Raw genomic sequence first — 27021 nt, 5'->3', positions numbered from 1 at the left:
GCCCTTCAGCTGTTGTGAAACTACACATCCCAGCATGCCTTGCCATAGTTTTAGCATTCCCTATTAGCAATACCATGGTAAGGCATCCTGGGATGTGTAGTTTCACAACAGCTGGAGGGCCGCAGGTTGGACATGCCTGGTCTAGTGTGTGTACCTGACTTTAGATTTCTGAACATTTCTGAGAACAAACACCTGCAAATGTAGAGACTAATGGACAATTTTTTACGGTTTCCTTATTCTGTGTTGACATTTGTCATTAGCAGCCTAGTCTGTTTTTATTATAATTTAATCTGTATACAATTTTTTTTTAAGAGAATTAAAGCACACAGTCAAAATGCAGATGTTTTTTACAACAGCAATTTTTAGGTAAAGAGATACTTTTAGTAATTATAACCTTTTGTGCTCATACTGCAGACAGCTCAACATCTCAGACAATGGTGGCCTCAGTGCAGATGAAAAAGTGGCCTTCAACTTGACATTGGTTCATCTAGACCTGAAAGGAGCTCCCCCAAAGGTCTCATACCTTGCTGAGGTAACAGTGTTTTTATTCTATGCTTTTATTTCATGCATGTGCTCTGATTCCCTGTAGTATATTGCTATCAGGGCTGTCATCAGAAATGGTGCGAGTACAAATCAAAAAGACTAAGCCCCCATCTCATCAGTTTGCCCCCAAAGAGTAGATGTATGTTATGAAGCTGAGAATTTTTTTTTTATATTTTCTATTTAAGGTAAACATTACAGATCTTGAGGATGGATAACAATGTTTGCCTGTCAATTTTCATATCTATTCTGACAAATTTACTTGGCGCTCAAAGGGTTAAATAAGGAGGTGTTTTTTTTACCCCCTAGTAATATTGTATAAAATGGATCACTATGTGTATTTTATACGTAAATGATTCATTGTGTCTTTTACTGCTCTTTGATAGTTTTATATGTATCTGTATGGATCATTGTTAATTATTGTGGTCTTCAAATGAACTAAAAAAAAATTGTGAAAGAAGCAGAGGTACATATCTGAGGGGATGGATGCAATTTTTTTCTTTTATACAATTGGACATACTTTATATTATAAAAGATTAAAGGTGCAAAATGGGAACTCTTCACGCTGCACCTCAACTACGATGCCTTCTTCTGCATAATGCACAGGACACACTATGCTAGGCCAATGGGAGCAGGTGGCTAAGAGCAGAATAGAGGAGGTGAGCTGGGAGTGGAAGACAGGAAAGCTGACTGGGGTCCTGAGGGGAGACCTGCTGTATCTGAGAGGGTGGGAGGCCTGGTAATTACCTAATTCCTGACCTGTCCCTGCTTCTGGCACTAATGATCCCAGACAATAACTGCTTCTGATTCACAATATGAGAAGCATGCTGTGATCATCACCCGGACCCTCCATGTTTGCTAAGCCCCATATAGGTATAATACCACCTGTACACCCCTGATGGCGGCCTTGAATTGCGTTACAGGTATCTTTGTTAAGATGAACTATTGGATGCAGGTAATGGGGTATTATTATATGAAGCACATCCCAGCCTAGGCACTTCTGTACCAGCTTTGTGTAGTTTTCACCAAATCACAGGTTTCAGAGTAATGTAGCTTTCACATCACATAAAACATTTTGAAACATTTTGAAAAACTGTAATTTTAAATGGTATTTTAAACGGGTCTAGTGTTCATATTGCAGCAGATTACCATTTAAAAATACCGTTTAAGTACAATTCACATCACCAGTCAAGCCGTTTAACCTCTGAACACGTTTCTACCCACAGCTTATTTCCTGGTTCAGGGAAGGGACAGCCTATCACAGTGCTCTAACCTTTATTTTTTACTAAATACCATTTCAGTGCCATTCAGACAGCACAAAAAACGGCTGTGAATTGGCTTTAAAACGGGTAGGACTCTGCTTTTTAAACGTGTTGAAATACCAGTTAACTTTAAATGGTATTTCAACTATGACACTTTCACACTGCAGCCTTAAACGTTTTAAAAGGCAAAAAAACGGCAATATACCGTTTTAAAAGTGTGATGTGAAAGCTACATTAGATGGCAGCATCTACTCTAAATAGTTTCAAAATAAATAATAATATAACAGGTACTGACATTTTTGGATTGGATTACATTTATTTATATGAGTAAATTAGGTCAAATATGCGTTTTACAGTCTGATTGTTTTGAGCTGTGCAAGTAAATAATCACTATAGTATGCTCATTGGTTGGCCAGATGAATCCAGAAAGTGTTTATGCATTTGAAGTATGTTATAATGGTCTCATAATACTAGTATGCACATTTAAAAGTGTGTCCGATCCCATGTACTTTCTCTGTCTCCTGTTACTTTATTGCCTGTATCCTGTATTGTACATTTGATAGTAGTTACATTCCCTGTCTAGGTCTTTCCTCTCTTCTCTGCCCTCGGAGCAAATGGGCTGCTGATAGAGTACGAGGACACCTTTCCCTACTATGGAGAGCTGCTGCAGCTGCGGGCTGCTCATGCCTACAGGTATAAGTGTAATACAACCAGTCACACCCCTGTTTTAACCTCATTATAACTTTAGATTTTAAGGGCAAAGACACCCATGGCATGTATTTATCATATAAGAAGCTTCAATAGAAAATAAACTGTTCAATCTTACCACGTCTCCCTACTGCAGGCTGTACGTCTGTAACTGTTACTTAAATTCAACACCACCTTATGCAAACATATAAATATGTGTATATAAATATGTGCTAAAACTGACAACTGAATAAATAATACTTAGGACATTTATGACCCTGAGAGGGAGGGGTGCCGTTTTACAGCTGTTGTTTCTTCATAATGATATGTGTGTGCTAATACATGTACAATGCAATTTTGGGACCTTTGCTCCTTTTCAATTAAATTCTCTGTCTATGGCTTCCTGTTTCCCTCTCATTTTCCTCACACATCATATGACTGCCCCTGTCCTCACATAATCCCACATGTGGACAGGTCTCCTCCTTCCACAAGAGCAGCCAACTCCTCTACTGAAATACTCTGTGCAACAGTGATAATTCTGGTGATATTGGTTACAAGTTTTTGTATGACAGCATACTAACTTTTTAATAGAATATGGTGATTTTTTTGCGGCATGGAGCACATAACAATGACTATTCTGACTGAATATTAAGGGCCTGTATCATGGCAGCCTAATTAAATCCCTTGTGACAAAAGTTGCAACTCCAGCCTTCCTTACTATGATCCTTCCCTGAAACTGTTCTAATTCCCATGGCACTGCGCCCTATTCCCCTCTCATCTCATATCTGACTTCTAGTGACTTCTTTAGGTTCACACATAACTTTGGTTTTTGTCATAAGTTATATAGGTTATGCCAAGGGTCCTAAAACTATTTTGTGCTGGGTCAATCAGACAATAAAACTAATGACAGGACCCCAGCAAGTTACTGCAGAAGGTCATCACATCACATGTGTAGTCAGAAGACAGCACAGGCATGGCAGCATTGTGGAGGAACACAGTGATGGGAGGAGTCTAATATACCATAACCCATCACATCACATGTGTAGTCAGCAGACAGCACATACATGGCAGCATTGTGGAGGCACACAGTGATGGGAGGAGTCTAATATACCATAACCCATCACATCACATGTGTAGTCAGCAGACAGCACATACATGGCAGCATTGTGATGGCACAAAATGATGGGAGGAGTCTAAAATAACAGACAATTTAACAGATTTAACAAACTCCTTGAATCATTGACTGAGATTAGAAAAGTTATTAGCCTTATGGTCAGCAACATGGAGGCGCGACCCCATGGTGAGAAGGTCAAGACCCACAGTTTGAGAACCGCTGGGTTATGCTAACCATGCATATATGCCTAATGTAACGCAACATGTAATGTAGCGCAACATCGGTACTGCGTGCGAATGAATCAGGCCCTAAATGTGCTTTGCTAGTGAAACTGAATCACCCCCTTAGTTCCATTGACTGCTACATAATGACCACAATGTACTTTTAACTTTTCTGCTGTCCGCTGCTGGCAGGGACAAGTCATTTCTGAACAGCAGAGTTACATGGCATAGGAACTTCATTGTGTGGGGAGTAAGAGCTATTGATATATTGGTAAAATAATTCTATTTAAATTGCTTGTGTCCATCCAGCCCTCAGGAGATCCGAGAGATATTGAGGCTTGCGCAGCTCCACCGCTTAGAAGTTATTCCGCTCATACAAACATTTGGCCACATGGAGGTAAAACAATGGATTTGGAATTGTTCTTTTATCATGGGATATCCAGGTACTAATTTTGCCAACATCTTGTCATTTGCAGTTCGTTCTGAAGCACAAACAGTTTGCCCACCTAAGAGAGGTCCCAATGTACCCAAACAGCTTGAACCCTCACAAGGAGGAATCTCACAAGCTCCTCCGAGCTATGATAAGACAGGTGATGGAGCTTCATCCTGAGGTTCATTGGCTTCATATTGGCTCTGATGAGGTACAGTGTTACGGGACCACAGACATTGTGACACTACTAGCAGAGTTTGGTTCAGTGATGTGCAGATATTCAGACCAGAATCTATTGCCTCCCCTCATTTAGGTTTATTACCTTGGGGAAGGAGAGGAGTCCAAGAAGTATTTTTCTGAAAATGGCCACTCTGTAGAAGACCTCTTTCTATCCCACCTGAAGAAAGTGGCCTCGCATGTAGTTTCGTCTTATCCTGGTATCAAGCCTATTGCGTGGGATGACATGCTGCGTGGGGCGTGTGCCCAAACACTGACAGGTCAGTGGATGTGGTTACATAACATGTGTTGGTTCCTTCAATCAAAATGGAGAACTGCTTTCCAGGAGTGTTGTAATGATCGGTGCCTGCTATTCAGATAATTATTTACATTTTCATTGCAAAGTGGCCCAGTTTTATATCCTTTCAGAATCGCCCAACAGTGAGCTGGAAGCAATATCTGATTGCCTTTTACCCTGCAGCTGTTGCTGACTTATAAGAAATATGGGAATAAGACTTCACATGTGATGTTGCTATGGGCAACCAATCAGAATCTACTTCTTATTTATTTAGCACCCTCTAGAAGATAGTAGACATGATCTGATTGGTTGCCCATAGCAACATCATATGTGAAGTCTAATTCACATCTTAGTAAATGTCCCGCACTGTGCTATAAAATAAACCTGTGTTTGATCATGGCAATAAACCTATAAACCAATTTCATTTAAACAGACCATTCAGAAATGTATAGTTTCCAAACCAGGGCAGCAATTATATACTGTATTTAACGGTCTTACCTACCTTACAATAAGTTCTTTAAGCCTTTACATATATGGCATATTCACTATGCTCTTTAAGCTTTTTTTAAGCATTTTAAGTAAAAGTAATGTTTTCCTTAGACATAGATTCACTGTATTTTCATCTCTGTAAATAAAATAATCGTAATACTTTGGCAGGTATTCAATGCTGTGGGCGAGCGGCGACAGCGAGCAGGACTTCCTGCTCGCTGTCACCACTCACCCTGTCAGTATTCAACGCACCCCCCCTCATACGCCAATTCCCCCTCGCTCCATTTTTTGAGCGTATGCGGCTCCAGAAGCAGCGAGACTCACGGCTAAATACAGCGAGTTTTCTGCATTAGCCACGGGTCTCGCTGTTTTGGGGAATTCTCGCCGTCCTGTGACGACAAGGATTTCCCCAGAACGTTGAATAGAGCGAGGGTTAAACAGCGAGGATCGCTGGTTTTCTGCAATCCTCGCAGTTTAACCCCCTCGCCGGCCGCATTGAATACCTGACTTTGTCTTGCATCCTTATACATATTAGATATTGATGCCTGGTATTAATACTTCTTTAACAAGTAATTGCTGTCTCCCTCAGAATCTGGCGTGGCCCAGTTGGTGGAGCCTATGATCTGGGACTACACACCAAACCTGGATGTTGACAACAAAAGTATGTGGAAATATATCCAAATGTAATATGCTGTTTATTCTACATCTTGTAGGTCAGATGGGGAACATTTGGCCCTCCAGCTGATGGTAAACTACTCATCCCAGCATGCCCTGCAACAGTTTTAACATGGCCAAATAGCAAAACTGTAGCAGGGCATCATGGGATGTGTAGTTAAACAACAGCTGGAAGGCCAAATGTTTCCCATCCCTGTTGTAGATGCAGCCAGCAATATAGATGATAGTTTGTTTTTTTAAATCAGACAAAGTCAAATGAGACATGTACTCTTCATATATGTAGCTTGTGGTTTCCTGGAACAACAAGGGCAATAAAAGACATAGCCAGGTTGGTTTTGTCCTGTAAATAATTGTTGTTTCACAAAATATGGCCAGAATTGCAGAATAGCCTGTACCTTGCAGACTATTAAGGGCCCTACATACGCAGAGATGTGTGCCAGAGATACATGACGGGAGATTCAGCACAAGAGATTTCACTAATTGGCTCATTTCAGACAATGAGCCACATACAGAGAGATTTGTGTCAGAGATTCAAATTGGGAGATTCAGCACGGGAGATCTCAAATCTGTCACGACTGGACATTGTGCAGCTGGCTACTCTGGATGTGCCTGCCCAGACTGCGCTATATATATATATATATATATATACACACAGTATATATATATATATATATATATATATATATATATATATATATATATATATATATATATATATATATATATATATATATATATACACACACAGTATATATATATATATATATATATATACATACACATACATAGTGTATATATATATATATATATATACACATATATATACATATATATATATACATATACATATACATATATATACATATACATATATATACATATACATATACATATATATATATATATATATATATATATATATATACACACAGTATATATATATATGCATACACAGTTTAATAGTTTTAGTCCCCCATATAAAAAGTTTAATCGTTGGTGGTATAGTGTGGCATTCCCCTCTCCCCTCAACCGTTGGTGGCACAGTGTAAAAAAAAAAAAAAAGAATATACTTACCAACTCCGTTGTCTTCCAGCGTCGCGTCCTCTCACTGCAGCTTCCATCTGACTGCAGAGGGCGGGCGCGGCACCCGGCAGGTCCAGGAAGCGTCTCTGCTGGGCTCCGGCGGCGAGGCTTCCAGGCGGCGGCAGCGGGGCTTCCAGGCGGCGGCGGCGGCGGGGCTTCCAGGCGGCGGCGGCGGCGGGGCTTCCAGGCGGCGGCGGGGCTTCCAGGTCGGTGGCAGCGGGGCTTGACAGTCACAGTCACCGGCATGACAGTCGCTCAGATGGCCCTGCTCATCCCCGCGCCACACATGCGGGAGATGAGCAGGAGCTTCTGAGCGACTGTTATGAATTGACTGACCGGGCCATTCTGAATCTTGTGCAGATTCAGAACGGCGGGGGCGCGCATGTAAATCGCTGTGTGGGCTATATACACAGCGATTTACATGCATTTTCAGGCATTTTCTGAGCGATTTAGTAAAATCGCTCAGAAAGTGCCTGAAAATTGTGCTGTGTGTGGGGGCCATTACATATTGCCCCAAGTGTCAATTAGGGGTAGTCTGATAACATCACATTAGTGTCATGGGCACTTTGAATGCAGTTATCAGCTTCATAAATGCTAGCATTCTTAGCACTGTACTTACAGAAAGCTCTGAGCCAGACTTCCAGCTGCTCTATTCTGCAGAAAGCACTCTGTGGTACACCATTACAGTCTCCAGGCACGTACACCAGTGCAAGAATCATTAATGAAAACACTAGTGTGCAGTTCTGTGTTATCATCTATTAGTTACCAGCTTGTCAAAATGACACAACATTAATGTCTCACAACACTTGAATTCCCGGGATAGGCCATAGAGGTGAGGAGCCGCATTTGCCTTTAATTATATAGGATTCTCAAATGCTTGCGGCATCTGTGATGCACTTTCTTTATCACCTGGCCCCATTTCAGAAAAAAGATGGTCTAGCCAGAGACCTTTTGTTGCTTGCTTTCGAAGCTAAAGATTATTTAATTACACGGGTAATGCTTAAATAATTATCCAATTACATGACAAACATTGCTATAGAACAAGTCCATTAATAAGATGATCATTTAAAGTAGTAATTGAATAACTGTTACTTCAGGTCAGGGGTCCTCAAACTACTTTGCTCTGGGACCCCATTAGACAATAAAAAGAATTCCAGGAACCCAGCAAGTTACAGCAGAAGGTCATCACATGACCTGTGTAGGCAGCATTGGCAGCATTGTGGAGGCACAAAATGATGGGAGGAGTCTAAAATAACAGACAATTCCATAGATTTTTCAAACTCCTTCAATCACTGACTGAGATTAGAAAAGTCATCAGCCTGATGGTCAGCAACATGGAGTCGCGGCCCCATGCTGAGAAGGTCGGGACCCACAGTTTGAGAACCACTGCTTCATGTGATAAATGAAAAAAAAAATGATATTTTCCTATATACAATGATGGTTAACCCATTAACCCCTTCAGTGGCAGTCCCGGAAATTTTCTGGGCCACGCTGCCATGCCACAAATCAACAGGTGTGCGCTAGTGGTGCCTGCAGGTGTGCACCACTGGCGCATCACCTCACCAGCGAACCCCACCAGGCAGCTCTCTCGCCACCTCAACTTTGCTCCGGCAATCGTACGCCGGAGCTCCCCTGCCTGGGGACGGCTCGGGGGACTCGGGATCGTTCGGGTGTTCGGACGCCCGAGTCCTCCCAAGCCTGCTGCCGGTCAGTATGCTTGTAGGATTGGCAACGGCCACAGCGGCAGGGGAGCTCCGCTAAAGACCACTGGAGCAGAGGGGCTAAAGGGGTTCACAGGAGGGGAGGGCAGTGCTGGGACTCATCTACCCCATCAGTGGATGGTTTTTCTGGGACAGGAAAAACCTGTCCTATTTAGGTACCTGTCCTATTTAGTTCCATTGGCTGTAATGCTATAAATAAGTGAAATCATTTCTGGTTATCCAATTATCTAATTTAATATAATTGTGACAATTGTTCCACAACAAGTTATAATGTTTTGTGCAATTTAATACAGATCTATCTACATATAGAGAAAATAAAATCACCATACATACAATATCTGACATATATCTTTTATATGTAGCAAATACTAACACAATTGGTGAGATGAAATAGAGCCCGAGTACGGTGGAGGCACGGGATGCCGGCCTAACTCAGGTGTTTTTGAATCCGCAATCATTTACCAGCATTTTTAGCCTTATAAATGATTGCTGCTTAAAAAAATGCCCAATTTTGTCCGGCATCCCACACCTCTGGCCAAATCAGACTCTATTACATCCAGCCATATATCTTCGTCAAAGTAAAAATAAGTGACCATTATTGCATTGTGTGTATGTCATTTCTATATGTGTAATATAGAAAATATAGTGACTAAATTGGCTAAGTGTTCATAAATAATGGATCATTGGATAAAACTGACTATATACTATATGTAAGATCTGAAACCAATTGGCAAGTGTATTCCTATCAGTAATAGTAATTATTTATCATTTTCATATACTTTTAAGCAGCAAATTGGATAAGAATGTAAAATAACTACATTTGTATAAAGCCTCATACACACTAGACCAGTGGTTTCCAAAGTTTTTGGAATCACAACGCCCTAGAGTATCACACATTTCATTCATGGTACCTCTAGGCCAAACGTTTCTTAGGGCCAGATGTATCAAGCTTCAAAAATTGATAAAGTGGCGAGTGATAAACGGCCAGCCAATCAGCTCCTTCCTGTCATGTTACAGGCTGGGTTTGATCTGATTGGTTGGCTGTTTATCACTCTCCACTCTGGCCCTTATTGAGTACTTTAGAATAAAATATTAGATTAAATAAATTGTGTTTTATATGTCATCCTTGGGGGTCAGTTATGTGGTAAGGGACAGGATTTGCTTCTGTTTGTCCACATATGTTATGATTGTCAGCCACAATCAATGGTTTTGCCTATTACTTTGACCATAAATAATTTGAATTGGTCCTGGACCACCAACCCAGGGCACCCCTGCAAGTGTGAACCACTGCACTAGACAATATATTGTTAACACTTTGAACAATAATTATATAGTTAACAACATATCATTCATATTGTCTAGTGTGTATGTTCAATATCATTAATTATATCTACTGTTGTCTGCACATGCCTTTAAATGTTGTCTTTATCATCAACACCAGCATGTCACTTAACAATATCGATACCAATATCATTCAGTGTGTATGCAGTATGTAATTTGTCCGGGGGTTCCACGGATCTCGTTGCCGGTATTGTTCATAGACAATATTGTCTAGTTAGTTGCGTTTGCAGGAATTCAAATAATAAGAACACCGAATTAGTAATTCCTGAGAGTTCTAGGTGCAAGAGATCCGTCACACAGGCTTCCCTTTCCTGTCTGCACAAGTACACAGGACATGCCAACAAGTCGGTGGTAACATGAGTTCCACTGCCCCGTTCACTCCCCAAAATGCTCTAGTTCACTGGAAAAATAGATCCAGCCAAGTTGTGTCCGATGCAAATTAGGACAGACATAAGCACAAATGCGTAAATGTGCATCTGCGCATGTGTTATATGCACAATATATGTGAAGAGAGAATAATGCTACTCACTCACAGTCCCTGTTATTTTTTCTTTGTATAATTTCACTATTGCCCCCTTGTGGCTGAATGTCTTGTATTTTTTTTTACATTCCTGCAGTTGCTCTAGTTGACAAATACTGGCAGTGTGGCTTCCATAAGATGTGGCTTGCAAGTGCTTTTAAAGGTGCCACTGGCACCTCCCAGCAGCTGACCCATATTGGACATCATCTAGAAAACCACAGACGTTGGCAGCAGGTGGTCAAGAGCATACCCCACGGTATCCTGCAAGGACTAGCGATTACAGGCTGGCAGAGGTACAGCGCTATCTAACAATGGCTGTTCATATCACTTACTTTAGGATACGTGGATCTTTTTTCAAATGTATTTTATTATATTATACTATTAATGTGATATAAACCTACTACCACACAGGAGGGGCCACACACCATGATTTATTGATAGAAAGGTAAAATAAAACACATTTTCACCCAGAAATATGATGGATATGTGAATCATTAGGAAGTGTGTCTAGCACCAGTCTCCTTCCTGTCAGCCCTCCATGTGCTGCTGTTGGTTGAGGGAATAAAGCGCTGCCTACATCCTGTTTAGCATACAGGGCACACAATAGTGCAAAGGGATTATGTCAGGCAGTGTTCACATTTTTGTTTTGTACTGTACAAACCTTTCCTTGGCCAGATTTGATGTAATAAACAAATACCCCTTTCACATTGCTATACCGGGACAGACTTGGGACCTCAATTCTGTCTCCGGCACTTTCACATTAACCCCGGGTTGACCATAATACAGTGGCCGACGTGGGTTTAACCCTGTTACAATTGCTAGTTTGATCAACCAGGATTATTAGGCATGGTGCGTTTACACTGCACCTTGACCTAGATTGACACCTCAGCAACCCGGGAATTACCCAAGTTATTTTGGCGATGTGAAAGGGGTAAGAATGTCCTCATTAATGGTTACTACAAATAAGGCAAATAGTACTTTCTCCCAGCCCTTCAGTCTTTGTACTGTTTTTGCTGTGTCAGGTTCCACACAGCACGTAAGACATGCATGTTTTGTAATAGTACACCTCTATACGTAGCTTGAAGGATAGTTTAGAGCCACAAAACCATAGTTTAAAGTGAACCTCGCTGCACCATATTTCTACACAACAGGTGTGGTATGACCCTTAGACAGTCAAATTCCGACGGTCATTATTCTGACATCAGAATCCCAACTGCCGGGATTCCAACAGGGGGCATGTGTGCTACAGAGCCTCTTGCAGGCTTGCTGCGTTCACCACGCTGAGGGCTCTGTTTTTCTGCGCTCACCACAGGTTCTATTCTCTCTCAATGGGGATCATGGACCCCACGAAGGAGAGTAGCCCCTGTCAGTTGGGATCCCGACAGTCAGACATTTAACAGCCGGGATTCCGATGTCAGACTAATGACCGTCGGAATCTTGACTGAGCATCACCCGGCACCCTACACACACAAGGTGCAGTGAAAATACAGGAGCCAGGAATACTGAAGGGCATCTGCAGTTTAGCAGTTGGCAGGTGCAGCAGCAGGCAGTTACTACAGTTTTGCTTTGTCCTCCTAATATGCAAAGACCACAAAGTTAATTTAGCTTGCATACAGCAACCAATTAATATATTTTTTTTATATGTTTTTTAGGTACGACCACTTCTCCGTTCTCTGTGAGCTGTTGCCTGTGGGAATACCGTCTCTGGCCGTGTGTCTGCAAACTTTGAAAAATGGTATGATCCTAAATAATCACCTTTGGGTGAATTTACTAAGATGGGAGTTCTATTGGAGATGGGAAGTTGCCCACAGTAACCAATCAGATTGTACTTCTTGTTTATTTAGCACCTTTTAGAAGATAATAGATTGGTTGCTATGGACAACATCCCATCTTCAGTAGCACATCTTTAGTAGAACTCCCATCTTCGTAAATTTATCCCTTGAGTCTTTTTTATGCATTGGCTCCTATTCTCATTCAAGTCCCTGTGTTAAAATATAGATTCTCACACTTCATCATGTATGTAATCCTTATTAGATCATCCTCAGATCAAATTTTCCAGGTGGAGCCTAAAAGCCTTCATCGACATATGTAAATGACCACACGTGGCATATCATTACTTTCATATATGGTCATTCAGTCTTTTGCTTCAAGTAGCATTCAGTATCTATGTATGTCACTAAGCTATACAATAGCAAAATAGTGATCCAAATACGTCCATTCATAAACACTCCCTGTAAGTACAGCATATTTCTTAAATCTTTTGGCTTGGTGAATGAATAGATTGTAAGCGCCACTGGGGCAGGGACTGATGTGAATACTCAAATATTCTCTGTAAAGCGCTGAGGAATATGTGTGCCCTATATAAAAAACTGTTAATAAATAAATTAATTAAGTTAGAAACATATAATTTGACGGCAAATAATAACCACTTGGCCCATCTAGTCTGCCCCTTGTCTAGTCTGATCAGGTGGCAAGATATGGTTTGTATTTGTCAACAGTGACATTCCACTGTTATTCCACCACGCCCTTATTTCTCTGGTACTCACTGCATCAGCAGAGGCAATGCCAGATCACCAAATTGCAGGTGACTGACAGCGGGTCCGATACAATGTGCAGTCCTGTGTGCATCACCTCTTGGATTGCTTCTGAGCCAGTCTGGCTTGGCTGGTATTTCATGCGATATATCGCATGCAAAAGGACCACAAAAGGAAGGTCCTGGGTGGCTTAATGGAGCACTGCATGTGCCGCAGTGTATGGGGGGCCTCGCATTGCATCTGTCTGAGAGCTGTGACTCTGAAGGTACAGGGATCAGATAAAGACTGGGTGGCCAGGAGTTCGCTGAGAATCTTACCTCTTCATCACAAAGGGCCAGATGCACTAGGCTTCAAAAGTGATAAAATGGAGAGTGATAAACAACCAGCCAATCAGCTTCTACCTGCCATGTCACAGACTGTGTTTGAAAAATATCAGGCAGGAGCTGATTGGTTGGTTGTTTATCACTCTCCATTTTATCACTTTTGAAGCTGGCCCATGGAGATAAGATTCTTTCATCAGCCCATTGGAAGGAACAACTCTGCTTGCCATTCCATTTCAAGAAGACTTGCTCAAGAACAGTATTTATTTAGTTTCCTTATTATACATAGCATGGCCTGACATAGCATAACTACTACATTCCCTTCCTAATATAGTAACCTTATAAGGCTGGATATATCACATCTGTATGACCAGATCTGTACTTCCTGTGTTTCTCCAGGTTTTTTCTCTGAACAGATAGCTGCTTCTGTCAGAGACATCTTGGGTATGTCCCACTTGGACACTGAAAACTACTCAAGGTGAGTATAATTTGGTAAATACATTGTATGTAAGTAAACAGCTTTGTCTTGTCTAATAAACATGAAATGGGAATTAATTACTCTTATTTTACCGTGGGATAATTAAATTAACAATGCTATTCTATTAGTCCCCTATGGCAGCCGTAGGGTGGCCAATCCCGGGATCAGGATCGGTGGGATCCCAGGATTTGGACCCCAAAACAACGGGGTTTCAATCCCGGGATTGGAGATTCCAATCCCGGGATTTCGGGATTAGAGCACACGCTCAGACGCTGCACATTTTACAGCTGTTCCCCTGCAGTGCACATGGGTTTGTCCATCTAAGAAGGATTTTCTCAGAAAGAGTGAACTAGAATAAGGCCCAATGTCCCAGACAACCTCTCTTTTGTAATATTCTGATAAGAATATTCATCAGCCTAAGAGCACATCGTTCTACTATTCATGCCAACCTGTACATAACCCTCCTGGAATAAATTGAGTTTTGCATTTTAACATTGGGCAAAGTTGATAATCTGTAATAAAACAAAAACTAGAAAACTAGTTATTTAGTATTTAGCCATTTAGTGCAAATTAGATGGAAAAAAATCTAATTTCCGTTTTGTTTCTAGCATTGTAGCTCAGTATTGTTGGTAAATAATTCACTTCGTTCTGGACAGATTTTGTCTGACTCAATCCTGCAGAATTCACTATTTGTTATCAGTTAGTTATATTATATGTGTTAGGCCCCATACACACCAGAAAGATCAGGATCGTCTAACGATCGTCTAACGATTTTGTGTGCACTTTCCTGCGGCGCTCTCCCGTGGCCTTTTAACGATGTGCTAACGATCGTGTTCTATGTTCCATACGATTTACTAACGATGTACTCACGATACGACATCGCACATGATGGTCGTACGACAGTCGGATGTGCGGATCGTGAGTGCATCGTGAGTGCACTGGTCACGGTCGTTTTTGGAATGTAAATAAAGGGCCGGGCTACCAGAGGGGAGACAAGGGGGGGACAAAAGAACACAAAGAATTATGGGCTGGGCTAGCAGAGGAGGGTAACAAGACTAGGAGCCATTTTGCAGGACCTCATTTCTGCTTTGTGACTAGTGAGGCTTGGTGTATACCTGCTGAACGCTGCACATTGCTATTTTTGTCTGCTTTGTTTTTGCATTCCTGCTGAATGCTGCACATTGCTATTTTTGGCTGCTTTGTTTTTGCATTCCTGCAGAACGCTGCACATTGCTATTTTTGGCTGCTTTGTTTTTGCATTGCTGAACAAAGTGTGTTTTTTTTTTACTCCATTTTGCTTTTTGGAATTATGGATTCGTTCCAGCAAGAATTCCTGCTTTCCTACGTTGTGCTCAGGGTGAGGAGGATGAGGGCCCAGCGTAGGAAGGCTCGATCCTGCTGGACCAAGCAGTGGCTCCTGGGACGACAAGCGCGGTCTCATATGCCCCTGCTGATGGAGATTCGCGAGAATAATCCCCAGGATTATCGCAATTTCCTTCGCATGGACGATGAGACCTTCCAGGAGCTGCTGCGTCTGGTCACCCCCCACATCCAGAAGCAGGATACCAAGTACCGGATGGCTATCCCTGCTGAGGACCGGCTGGTGGTAACCCTCAGGTTTCTGGCTACAGGACGATCGCTGGCGGACCTCAAGTTTGGATCCATCATCTCCCCGCAAGCGTTGGGACTCATCATCCCGGAGACCTGTAAAGCCATCGTGAAGGTCCTGCAGCATCAGTATTGCAAGGTAAGGAAAAATATACCACACACTTGTAGTGAAAAGATAACCTTTTTTATTTAAATAATGGAACTGTGAGTTTCACAAATACTGATAATTTTTTTTTTTTTTTACAGTATAAATATAAAAATTGCCAAAAAAGTTATGCAAATATCAAAAATATAAAGCAAATGTATTGTCTTTGTTCGGACATGAGGTAGATCTCAGTATGACACATGGTGCTTGTGCAGATAATGCATGTCCCCTCCACCTCACGTGATGCATAGTGCAGATGCAATAGTCCTGGCACCATTGATATGCACTATGTGCCACGTGGCCATGTCCTTTGTCTGTACCACAAGTACCATGTGTCATACAGCACATTGAGTACACATAATTTTTAAAAGTGCTTTGTGTTGATTTAAATATTGTTATCCTAAATGCTTATATAGTAATGTTGTTTATTTAAATATTGCAAGAACATTATATTAATTGACTGGAATGCAGCAAGGGGACAGTATGGCAGACGACGCATGTAGCGCGGACAACAAAAGCACCCTCATGCATCCATGGCGCATAGTGCAGAAGTAGTGGTCCCGGCCCCATTGCTCTGCACTCTGCGCCACTGTAGCATGAAGGTCCTTTCATTGTCTGCACAACATGCACCATGTGCCATACTGCTCCAAGCATGGACCTTTAGAAAAAACACACATAGCATATAAAACATAGGCAAATTGCCCTAAAAATAACAAGGCATTTCAAATGCTTCATTGCCGTGCGGCAAGGGGCAGTATGGCAGACGACGCATGTAGCGCGGACAACAAAAGCACCCTCATGCATCCATGGCGCATAGTGCAGAAGTAGTGGTCCCGGCCCCATTGCTCTGCACTCTGCGCCACTGTAGCATGAAGGTCCTTTCATTGTCTGCACAACATGCACCATGTGCCATACTGCTCCAAGCATGGACCTTTAGAAAAAACACACATAGCATATAAAACATAGGCAAATTGCCCTAAAAATAACAAGGCATTTCAAATGCTTCATTGCCGTGCGGCAAGGGACAGTATGGCAGACGACGCATGTAGCGCGGACAACAAAAGCACCCTCATGCATCCATGGCGCATAGTGCAGAAGTAGTGGTCCCGGCCCCATTGCTCTGCACTCTGCGCCACTGTAGCATGAAGGTCCTTTCATTGTCTGCACAACATGCACCATGTGCCATACTGCTCCAAGCATGGACCTTTAGAAAAAACACACATAGCATATAAAACATAGGCAAATTGCCCTAAAAATAACAAGGCATTTCAAATGCTTCATTGCCGTGCGGCAAGGGACAGTATGGCAGACGACGCATGTAGCGCGGACAACAAAAGCACCCTCATGCATCCATGGCGCATAGTGCAGAAGTAGTGGTCCCGGCCCCATTGCTCTGCACTCTGCGCCACTGTAGCATGAAGGTCCTTTCATTGTCTGCACAACATGCACCATGTGCCATACTGCTCCAAGCATGGACCTTTAGAAAAAACACACATAGCATATAAAACATAGGCAAATTGCCCTAAAAATAACAAGGCATTTCAAATGCTTCATTGCCGTGCGGCAAGGGACAGTATGGCAGACGACGCATGTAGCGCGGACAACAAAAGCACCCTCATGCATCCATGGCGCATAGTGCAGAAGTAGTGGTCCCGGCCCCATTGCTCTGCACTCTGCGCCACTGTAGCATGAAGGTCCTTTCATTGTCTGCACAACATGCACCATGTGCCATACTGCTCCAAGCATGGAACTTTAGAAAAAACACACATAGCATATAAAACATAGGCAAATTGCCCTAAAAATAACAAGGCATTTCAAATGCTTCATTGCCGTGCGGCAAGGGGCAGTATGGCAGACGACGCATGTAGCGCGGACAACAAAAGCACCCTCATGCATCCATGGCGCATAGTGCAGAAGTAGTGGTCCCGGCCCCATTGCTCTGCACTCTGCGCCACTGTAGCATGAAGGTCCTTTCATTGTCTGCACAACATGCACCATGTGCCATACTGCTCCAAGCATGGACCTATAGAAAGAACACACATAGCATATAAAACATAGGCAAAGTGCCATAACTACTAAAATTATTTTAACTTAAAACCAAACCAGTGCCTCATTGCCTTGCAGTATGGAGCAGTAGAGAGACGGCGCTTGTAGCGCAGATAAAGAAAGGGACTCATGATTACCTGTTGCATACTGCATATACAATGGTCCCGGCCCCATTGTTCTACAAGTATGCAACAAGTCAGCATGGCCATTATCTCCGCCACAAGCACCGTGTTACATGCTACTCCATGCCAACTGCGAAATAATTCTATGGGATGCGGTCATAAATCTTGCAAAACCGGTGTATCATCCAGGTTCGTGCTGTCTCCCAACAATGTTGTATACATGTGACTGTACCGGGGTGGGGTCTGAGGTTGGGTACAGGATTGTCTAATGGGCGGGGTGTTTAAAGGCAATGATGCAATGGCTGGTGAGGGTACGGCAGGCATCTGTTGCAGCGTCTGGTGCAATGGAAGAAGCCCCATCAGTGTGGTTTTGATTGACAGGCGGCCCTGTCGGCCCATAAACAGGAGTTCGCTTGTGACGCGTTCGAACGCCATCTGTTGGTCCGGATGTAGCTTCCGTAAGCCATCAGCCATGTACTTTCCAAAGGTGTCAAACTCATCAGATGGCCTACGCAGCACCTCTTCGGCTCGAACCAGAATATCATCGGGTTCTTGTTCAGGAACTGCCTTGGTTCTGCGTTTTTTCTTTTTGCCAAATAGTTGAGGCGGGGTGGGGGTTTCCCGAACTCCATAGATTGTTCCCGATGAGTCTTGTGGCTCTGGGGTTGGATTAGGGGTTGAGGTGTGGACCACCTCTATCTCTGTACTTGTTGTCTGTGGAAAAGAAAACAACAACAATTAGTTAACATCACCTTCTCTTTTTTTCAGTTCCCCAACACCGTTCAGGAGTGGCAAAACATCGCTGCTGAATTTGATGAGGCGTGGAACTTTCCTAATTGTGGAGGAGCCATCGATGGGAAACACGTCCGGATCAATCAGCCACCCCACAGCGGTTCGTACTACTTCAACTACAAGGGGTACTTCAGTATTGTGCTGATGGCTGTGGTCAATGCGAACTACGAGTTCCTCTTTGTGGATGTCGGCAGGAATGGTCGGGCCTCAGATGGTGGAACTTTGAAGGACACCAAGTTCTACCACAGGCTCGCCTCCAACACCATGCACTTGCCCACAGCTCAACAAACCAAGCATGGGCTGAACTTTGTATTTGTTGCGGACGAGGCATTTGGGCTTCATGAACACATCATGAAGCCCTATGCCAAGCGTGTACTGGACCACGACAAACGGGTGTTCAACTACAGGCTCTCCAGGGCACGCCGGCTTGTGGAAAGTGCATTCGGGATAATGGCCAGCAGATTCCGCATTTTCCACACAGCCATCAACCTCCGGCTGGATAAAATTGACTGGGCCGTCATGGCGTGCTGCGTCCTGCACAATTTACTTCGCCGCAAAGAAAGGGCACATCGCCCGGCAGGACCAGCACCGCCGGAGGACCCAGATGATCCCAGGGAGGTTGCCCCAATTGTGTCCCTGGAGATGCCGGCCCAGCAGTACCGGGGGACAGCACGAGCCAAACAGGTCAGGGACCAATATAAGGCATATTTCAATGGTGTTGGTGCTGTCCCCTGGCAGGAAGACCACATTTAAAATCTTTTTGGATAAAGGAACAAAAAACTGATTGAAAGAAAGAAATGGGGCAAAGGGGTGATATACACATTGGACCAGTACTTACTGATAACGGCTGGAAACTTTCATCCATGGCCGCTGTCACGTCATCCGCCTCGCCTTCCACCATCATGCAGAGCCCTCGCCTTGGCACCTCCTGGCTGAGTGTGAAGGTCAGCAAGTGGTAATACCACAGCGACGTCTCATACACCTCTCCTGCACCAGCACCGGACCTTTTGGAAGACTGTATTTTTTTATGTTCCTTAAGAAACACAGTCCGCAAATTCTGGATCTTTTTACGGACCCATTCCGTATCAGCCTCTGGGTTGTAGCTCTTGCTAAATTCAAGGAGATCTTGCAGCGCTTGAGCTCTTTTGATTTTATTACTATAGTCTTTCGACTTTGTCTTCCAGAGGCATTCAAGTTCGCGGTATTTCTCTATGAATGCCTCCACAAACTCCTGTTCTTTGGCCAGTGCCTGGGACATTCCTGCCAAAAAAAAAAAAAATTTGACAATAGTCTATGTACATATTTTTCAAATGTCAATAGTTTGGTTAATATAAATAGTAGTTAAAATTATATGTTTCATTAAACTGTATATAATTAATAAAAATAAATGTTTTGTTTTTATACATTTAAGAAATTTTAATAAATCATATTTCTATACATTTATCATCTTTACATTACATTTAGTGGTGGTGGCATAATATTTGGTAGGTAGGCCGCAGGGGAAGATTGGCGGCTGGGCTGGCATAATACATCTGGCCACCTTTATTAGTGGGCAGCGGGGACCCAGGTGGGGTGTTGAGGTCAGAGGTGGCCTGGTATGGGCAGCGGGGACCCAGGTGGGGTGTTGAGGTCAGCGGTGGCCTGGTATGGGCAGCGGGGACCCAGGTGGGGTGTTGAGGTCAGAGGTGGCCTGGTATGGGCAGCGGGGACCCAGGTGAGGTGTTGAGGTCAGCGGTGGCCTGGTATGGGCAGCGGGGACCCAGGTGGGGTGTTGAGGTCAGAGGTGGCCTGGTATGGGCAGCGGGGACCCAGGTCAGGTGGGGAGTTGAGGTCAGAGGTGGCCTGGTATGGGCAGCGGGGACCCAGGTGGGGTGTTGAGGTCAGAGGTGGCCTGGTATGGGCAGCGGGGACCCAGGTGGGGTGTTGAGGTCAGAGGTGGCCTGGTATGGGCAGCGGGGACCCAGGTGGGGTGTTGAGGTCAGAGGTGGCCTGGTATGGGCAGCGGGGACCCAGGTGGGGAGTTGAGGTCAGCGGTGGCCTGGTATGGGCAGCGGGGACCCAGGTGGGGTGTTGAGGTCAGCGGTGGCCTGGTATGGGCAGCGGGGACCCAGGTGGGGTGTTGAGGTCAGCGGTGGCCTGGTATGGGCAGCGGGGACCCAGGTGGGGTGTTGAGGTCAGCGGTGGCCTGCTTACCTGCTGTCAGGTGCGCGCAGTAGAAGACGCCGTGTGCTCCTTCGCTGCTGCATCCACGGGGCAATATGGCTGCGGTAGGAGTGTCCAGGAACTTGCGCGAAAACACGGATCGGATGGATGGTCGCGACGACGGAAGCACACTCAATGTGCTAACGATGTGCATATGATCAACACACAATCTGCGGGCGGATCGGCTGATTCTGCTGCAGGAGGCAAAACCGCCAATGCGACATACGAGCTGACGGGAGCGCGCATCCAATCGTTAACGACCACAATCGTGAGTAAAAAACAAACGATAGTGATAAGATTCATGCACAACCGTCGTTACGAACGACGAATTGTACCCTAATCTTGCATGAATCTTTCTGGTGTGTATGGGGCCTTAGGGAAGCCATTTTGTTGTAGCTCTATAACTAGTCTCAAAATGTATTTCTCTATGGCGGCCACTTTGGGTGAGCAAACTGTAAAAAAAGGTTTAATGCCTGATTGCTGTGAGGTGTGATACAACTTTCATTTGTGAATGTGTTTTTATGCTGACAGTGAGATCTCAGGCAGTTTCCCAGGCAGTGATGTGCTGACACTTATAACTCAAGTTACGTTTTTCCTGAAGACACCAACAAAAGATTTCCTGGAGGAAAACCGGTAAGCACAAACATCTTTAATGACCATTATTTATTTAATTATGTCTTATACAGAAGTGGTCTATTATTTGATTAGGAAAGTCAGTACTTATATGTTAGTCAGTACTTATATGTTAGTTGGGCACCCACTAAGCTATTTGCTTAGTATTTCGTGTCCGCTCGCCAAGCTTCGGGCTCGCCAACTTATATAAAATCAACTCCATGCCGACAAGGATAGTGGGGGTATGAGCGTACTTACTATAGTGGGCACCCAACTAACATACTGGAAAGATATTGTAAAAAAAAAAAAAAATGTTTCACCAACCATGAGAGAGTCCTGCCATTCAGTGTTGGACTTGGTCATTGAAGGCCAATTGGGGGAAAACAGTGGTAGAGCCCATGTAGGATTTGGCCCGCCACCACCTTGGTTTGCCTAACCAGTACAGAGTATATTGGCTGGGCTCCTTGATAAATATATGCAGTCAATACTGCTAGTGCATGCAGAATAATGTACCAGATTAGTAAGAGCAATGCACTGTAGAAAAGACACCATAGTCCTGTGCAGCATAAGGTAATATATGTATAATGTATAATTTAAGTGCACAGTCTGGAACCTGATTCCTAGAGGAGGACGAGGTGTCCGAGGCAATAGGGCAAATTGTGGGCCCTGTGACCCCTGTGGGACAGTCCGATTCTGCTGCCATTAGAGCAAGCAGCAGGTTAATGTTAATCCCTCTGATGGTCAGATTTCTTGGATGGACCTTTAATTTTATTTTTTATATTTTCACCTAAATTTGATTGAATATAGTAATTACTTCTAAAGCCATTTACTGGGATGGATCTACAACAACCCGAGGTTTCCACTGATGGATGGCAATTACGAGTTATGCAAATGATTGACAGCTTGGAATGTGAAAGCTTCTGACTTGGGGCAGAGTAAAGGTCCATACACACTGGGCGATTTTGCCCAGCATGTATGGACAGTGATGATCAATGTCATCGCTGGGGGAAAGCCACTCAGTGCATACACACTGAGCGACTTTCCCCCCCTGCCCGGTGCTGTGAGCAGGGGGTTAGGGGGCTTTGCATAGCGCAACGCTATGCAAAGCCATCCACAAAGCTGCTCATGTGCTGGTAATACCAGCAGAGGAACGGCTTTCCCAGTGATGATGCAAGGATCAAAAGCAGTTGTTTGTATGGTGCCACACAGTGGTTGACATACTCGTACAGATATAGTAAAAACAATAAACAAAATAGAGTATAGGACTATTAAGTGCATGGCATAGCTTATACCCCTTTTACTCCCAAATCCCGGATCCGATCCGGTATTCTGGAACATGGTTCCAAGCCAGGTCGGATACAGGATTTGCACCATTTACACTGCGGTGCCGACTTGCAGTGTAAACAGGGGCGGCGCTTGGAGATGACATCATCTCCAAACACTGGGACCGTCGATCATCTCGCTGGGGACAAGACTAGCACCAAGGTAAGCTACTGGGCTGCCCAGCCCCCATCCGCAAGGTGAACGGATGCCGCACACAGGCACCTCCTCCGCTGATGTCTGCAGAGTACAACAGACAGCAATGGAGGCTGTGTTTGCCCCCCGCCCAACCTCCATGTTGATCGCAGGACGCTGCAATCCGGAGGTTGAGCTTCCCCCATTGCTGTAAACGGGAGCCAGGTCAGATGACCCTGCGTACCCGTTTACACTGCCCTCTACCCAGGTTCTGCCCGTGTTCTACCCTGGTCAGGACCTTGGTACAAGTCCTGTGTAAAGAGACATGGGTTAACCCCTTTTACACCGCTGCTGACCCGGGTCCACGAGGGAAAAACCCAGCGGTGTAAAAGGGGTATAATAGAGAAAAATCAGCATGAAAGGGGCAAAGACAGAAGGAATCAGAGTTGTGTTGCGTTATGTACACAAGATTTCGAAGAGGATATAGTGATTAATAGATCCAGTATAGTGTCCAGGTCTGCTTACAGATATGCATAATATTAACAGCAGGGATTCAAGTACTGCAGAAGGATATCCAGGATGACATACAGCGAATTGGCTCATGTAAGCTTGTGTATTATAATGTGTAAGTTTAATTCTCTATACGGACTGGCAACACTATATATCCATGTACCATAGCGCTATTCTACACCCATCATAACAGCCGTATACGTCAAAGACAGTGGATGAATTTGGTTACATGAAAAAGATGATGGTCATTCATACGCCCATGTGATATTTGGCTGTCAGCATTAGTCATTTACTTAATTTCAGATTTTTTTTTTGTGTAGGTTTGTTACAGGCTGGTTCACTCCCTTTCACAGGAAGAGAAAAGTTGTGCATCCCATAATGGTGCAGCAGATTGAGCCAGAAGCAGTTAGGTAAGATGGATAGATAGGTAGATAGAGTTTAAGGGGGGTATTCAATGTGCGGGTCACGGCAGTCGAGCTTGCTCGACCGTCGTGACCCAGTCCCGTTCTCGGTCAGCACGACCGCGATCATGCAGGCGGGATTCAATGTCCCGCCTGCCGGGGAGCGAGAAGGGGGCATGGCCACGAGTTGCGGCCAGGAAGAGGCGAGCTGCAGCTGGCAGCTCGTCACTTGCCGGCAGAACGAGCCCGACAGCTTGTGATGTCGGGCTCATTCTGCCGAGATACCCTGCTCAATGCTGTGTGGGAACACAGCATTGAATAGGGCCCGGCGGGCATCTCCCCAACGGGAGATGCTCACCGGTGATTGAATATCCCCCTAAACTATCTTGTTCTTCAACTGTTCTTGTTTTTGTCCTCCTTGTACACTAACATGTGATGGAGAATGATAAAACACCAGCCAAATCAGCTTCTAACTGCCATGTCATAGGCTGGGTTTGAAAAATGACAGGTAGGAGCTAATTGGTTTGTGGTTTATCACTCTCCATTTTATAATTTTTCAAGCTTAGTACATCTGGCCCCTGGAGAGTTGTAAGACAAACTGCCTGCAGTTGCATCAGGCAGTTGCTGGTAGCTCCCTCCTGCACTGCATTCAGCAAACTATTACTACTGCCAGTGCCTTAGGTACTTCTATGCAGCTCTTCAGCAGAGATTTGCACTACAAGGGTCGGTACTTGTGTACTAGCACGGCGCCCCGATAATTAGTCGCCCGATTTTTTTAATCGCATCACATGCCAATGGCATGCAATGCGATTTTAACGCATATACGATATTAAATTGTATAAGCACCCTAATGGGTGCTTACAATGCTTAAATGCACCCCCACGCAACCCCCCCCAAGTATAAACGTGAACCCGAAGCGTGGCAAACGCAGCGGTACGCGTCCTACGACCTTTTCATACCCCCACTATCCACGTCGGCGTGGAGTTGAGAATAGAAAGTGTGCGCTCGCCACGCTTCGGGTTCGTGTTTATAGTGGGGGTGGTACAGCCTCAAAAATGACATTTGGGGGCCATTGAACATGTTTGATACTAATTTCAATGCATTTGGATGCATTTCTGTTAAAAATCGCATGCGATGCGATCGCATGTGATTTTTCAAAAATGCTTAAAAACTGCAAAAATCGCATCCCATCGCATGCCACTACATTTGGCATGCGATGGGAGCCGTGAAAGTACAGTAGTACCGAAATGGGTAATAGTTATTAACCTTTCACTTTTGCCCTCTTGTCCACCCTCAGCCTCCTGTCCAAATGGAGTTCAGTGATGGGTGATCTCAAGACAGCCCTACTCAGGATCTTTCCTCCAGTCACAGCCGAGGAATGGATGGAAGAGAATGCATTGCCATGTTATCTGCAACTTCAGGAGCTAGTGGACGATCTTAAAACTGCACTGGAGAACCAGATATAAGATATAGAATCGTGCACTAATTTCCTCCATAAACCAGACTCCTTGGTAGCCAATTTTTCTATATTATTTTTATTCCAACGTTTTTCCAGCAGGTTTTTCTATATCAACAGCCGGCATTTGCCAGTATGGTGGGAGGATGGCACGCAGGGGAAGGGCGGGGGGATGCTGCATTTGAACTGGCAGATCGAAGCAGAAATAGACTTGCCTGCCAATCTATTCTGAAGACGCGCATCGGTATCAAATCTGCATCAAATGCAGCTAACACTATATAGTCCAAATCAAATTGAAAATTACACTGAATCGAACCGTGTGTACACAGCATTACTCTGTCACATCTACATTTAATTTTTTGTAAACCAAAAATATTTGTTATGTACAGCACCATTTCTGCTATGTTCATGTGTCTATGTACACAATACATACTTTAATACAAATTATAGTGTTTCTCATTTGTTTAGTTATTTAGTTATCATCTGTAGAAAAGCAACAAGTTTGATTTTATATTGTGGTGTATACTCTTCTGTTTCAGAAACCACTTCAAGAAAATATCTTGATTTGGTGTTGGCCAATATCCAGGAAGATATACATATTACTGACTGCATTTATCATTATATACCAGAGATGCTGATGCTAAAGCGCATATGGCAGGAAGTTGGTGTGATGTAAGCAAGATGGCACCCACCGATAAAACAATTCTATGCTATTTAATATGGATCTTAGTTCCTGTATAGTCTCCGATAGCTGAAGCCAACACTTCCATCACTATTACAAATATTAGTGGACAACACTACCTCAGCAATTAGTCTGAGAAAAAGGATGACTTGAATGCTTCTCTGGTTTGAACTCCTGCCAGATTAATGTGGGCCAAACATCTACTCCCCCAATTCCCCACTCTGTTGATACAATGATCTTGAAACATGATTTTTGTCGTAAAGCAGCATGTTAAAATTCTACGCTGAATATTTTTTTGTGCAGACTCTGCAAATCAAGGATTTTCAACATGTTGTATTTCCGTGATCCCCCTCAGCATCGAGAGAACAGGGAGTTTTCCTGATACTCCCCTAATGTATGAGCCAAGAAACTATAACTGTTTATATGCATACAGTAGCTCAACAAGCAACTATTGATCCCTGATGGGTTGGAAAGAAAGCAAAGATCAAGGTTAGCATTGGGCACTAGACTAGAGCATGGGTCCTCAAACTGCGGCCCTCCAGATTTTGTGAAACTACAAATCCCAGCATGCCTTGCCACAGTTTTGCTATAAGGAAGTGTTAAAACTGTGGCAAGGCATGCTGAGATTTGTAGTTTCACAAAATCTGGAGGGCCGCAGTTTGAGGACCCATGGGACTAGAGCAGGGGTGTCCAAACTTTTTGCGACGAGGGCCAGATTTGGTGAAGTGTAAATGTGTGGGGGCCTACCATTCAGCCTGACATTCTTTGAATCATTAATCACATCAGAATGGTCCCCCAGCCTGCCCCTCCTTCACTGTATGTTCCCCACTCTGCACCCATTCACTGTGTCCCCCAGCCTGCCCTCCTCTTAATGTCCATCAGTGCCTCCATTCATTGTATGTCCCCAAGCCTGACCCTCCACTGTATGACTCCCATTCACTGTGTGACCCCCATTCACTATGTACCCCATTCACTGTATGTCCCCCAGCCTGCCCCTGCTCCCCCTTCTCTGAATGGCCATCACTGCCTCCATTCACTGTATGTCCCCCAGCCTGACCCTC

At 44.0% G+C, this 27021-nt stretch overlaps 1 protein-coding gene across 2 annotated transcripts in view; it reads left to right on the top strand.

The window, feature by feature from the left end:
* HEXD (hexosaminidase D) overlaps nucleotides 1-25722 on the top strand; it is a 30588-nt gene extending 4866 nt beyond the window's left edge. For both annotated transcript variants that reach the window (XM_083148430.1, XM_083148429.1), the window contains exons 2-13: nucleotides 415-532; nucleotides 2386-2495; nucleotides 4134-4221; nucleotides 4301-4465; nucleotides 4568-4751; nucleotides 5847-5918; nucleotides 10695-10890; nucleotides 12250-12332; nucleotides 13851-13929; nucleotides 21376-21477; nucleotides 23742-23831; nucleotides 25120-25722. In XM_083148430.1, the coding sequence (XP_083004556.1) occupies nucleotides 415-532; nucleotides 2386-2495; nucleotides 4134-4221; nucleotides 4301-4465; nucleotides 4568-4751; nucleotides 5847-5918; nucleotides 10695-10890; nucleotides 12250-12332; nucleotides 13851-13929; nucleotides 21376-21477; nucleotides 23742-23831; nucleotides 25120-25288 (1456 nt within the window). In that variant the 3' untranslated portion in view covers nucleotides 25289-25722. The remainder of the gene's footprint in view (nucleotides 1-414; nucleotides 533-2385; nucleotides 2496-4133; nucleotides 4222-4300; nucleotides 4466-4567; nucleotides 4752-5846; nucleotides 5919-10694; nucleotides 10891-12249; nucleotides 12333-13850; nucleotides 13930-21375; nucleotides 21478-23741; nucleotides 23832-25119) is intronic.
* The last annotated feature ends 1299 nt before the right edge of the window (nucleotides 25723-27021 follow it).

The sequence above is a fragment of the Crinia signifera genome, chromosome 6 (assembly GCF_055691185.1).
Source record: "Crinia signifera chromosome 6, ASM5569118v1, whole genome shotgun sequence".
NCBI lineage: Eukaryota > Metazoa > Chordata > Amphibia > Anura > Myobatrachidae > Crinia > Crinia signifera.
This window is presented reverse-complemented; position numbering and strand designations above follow the sequence as displayed.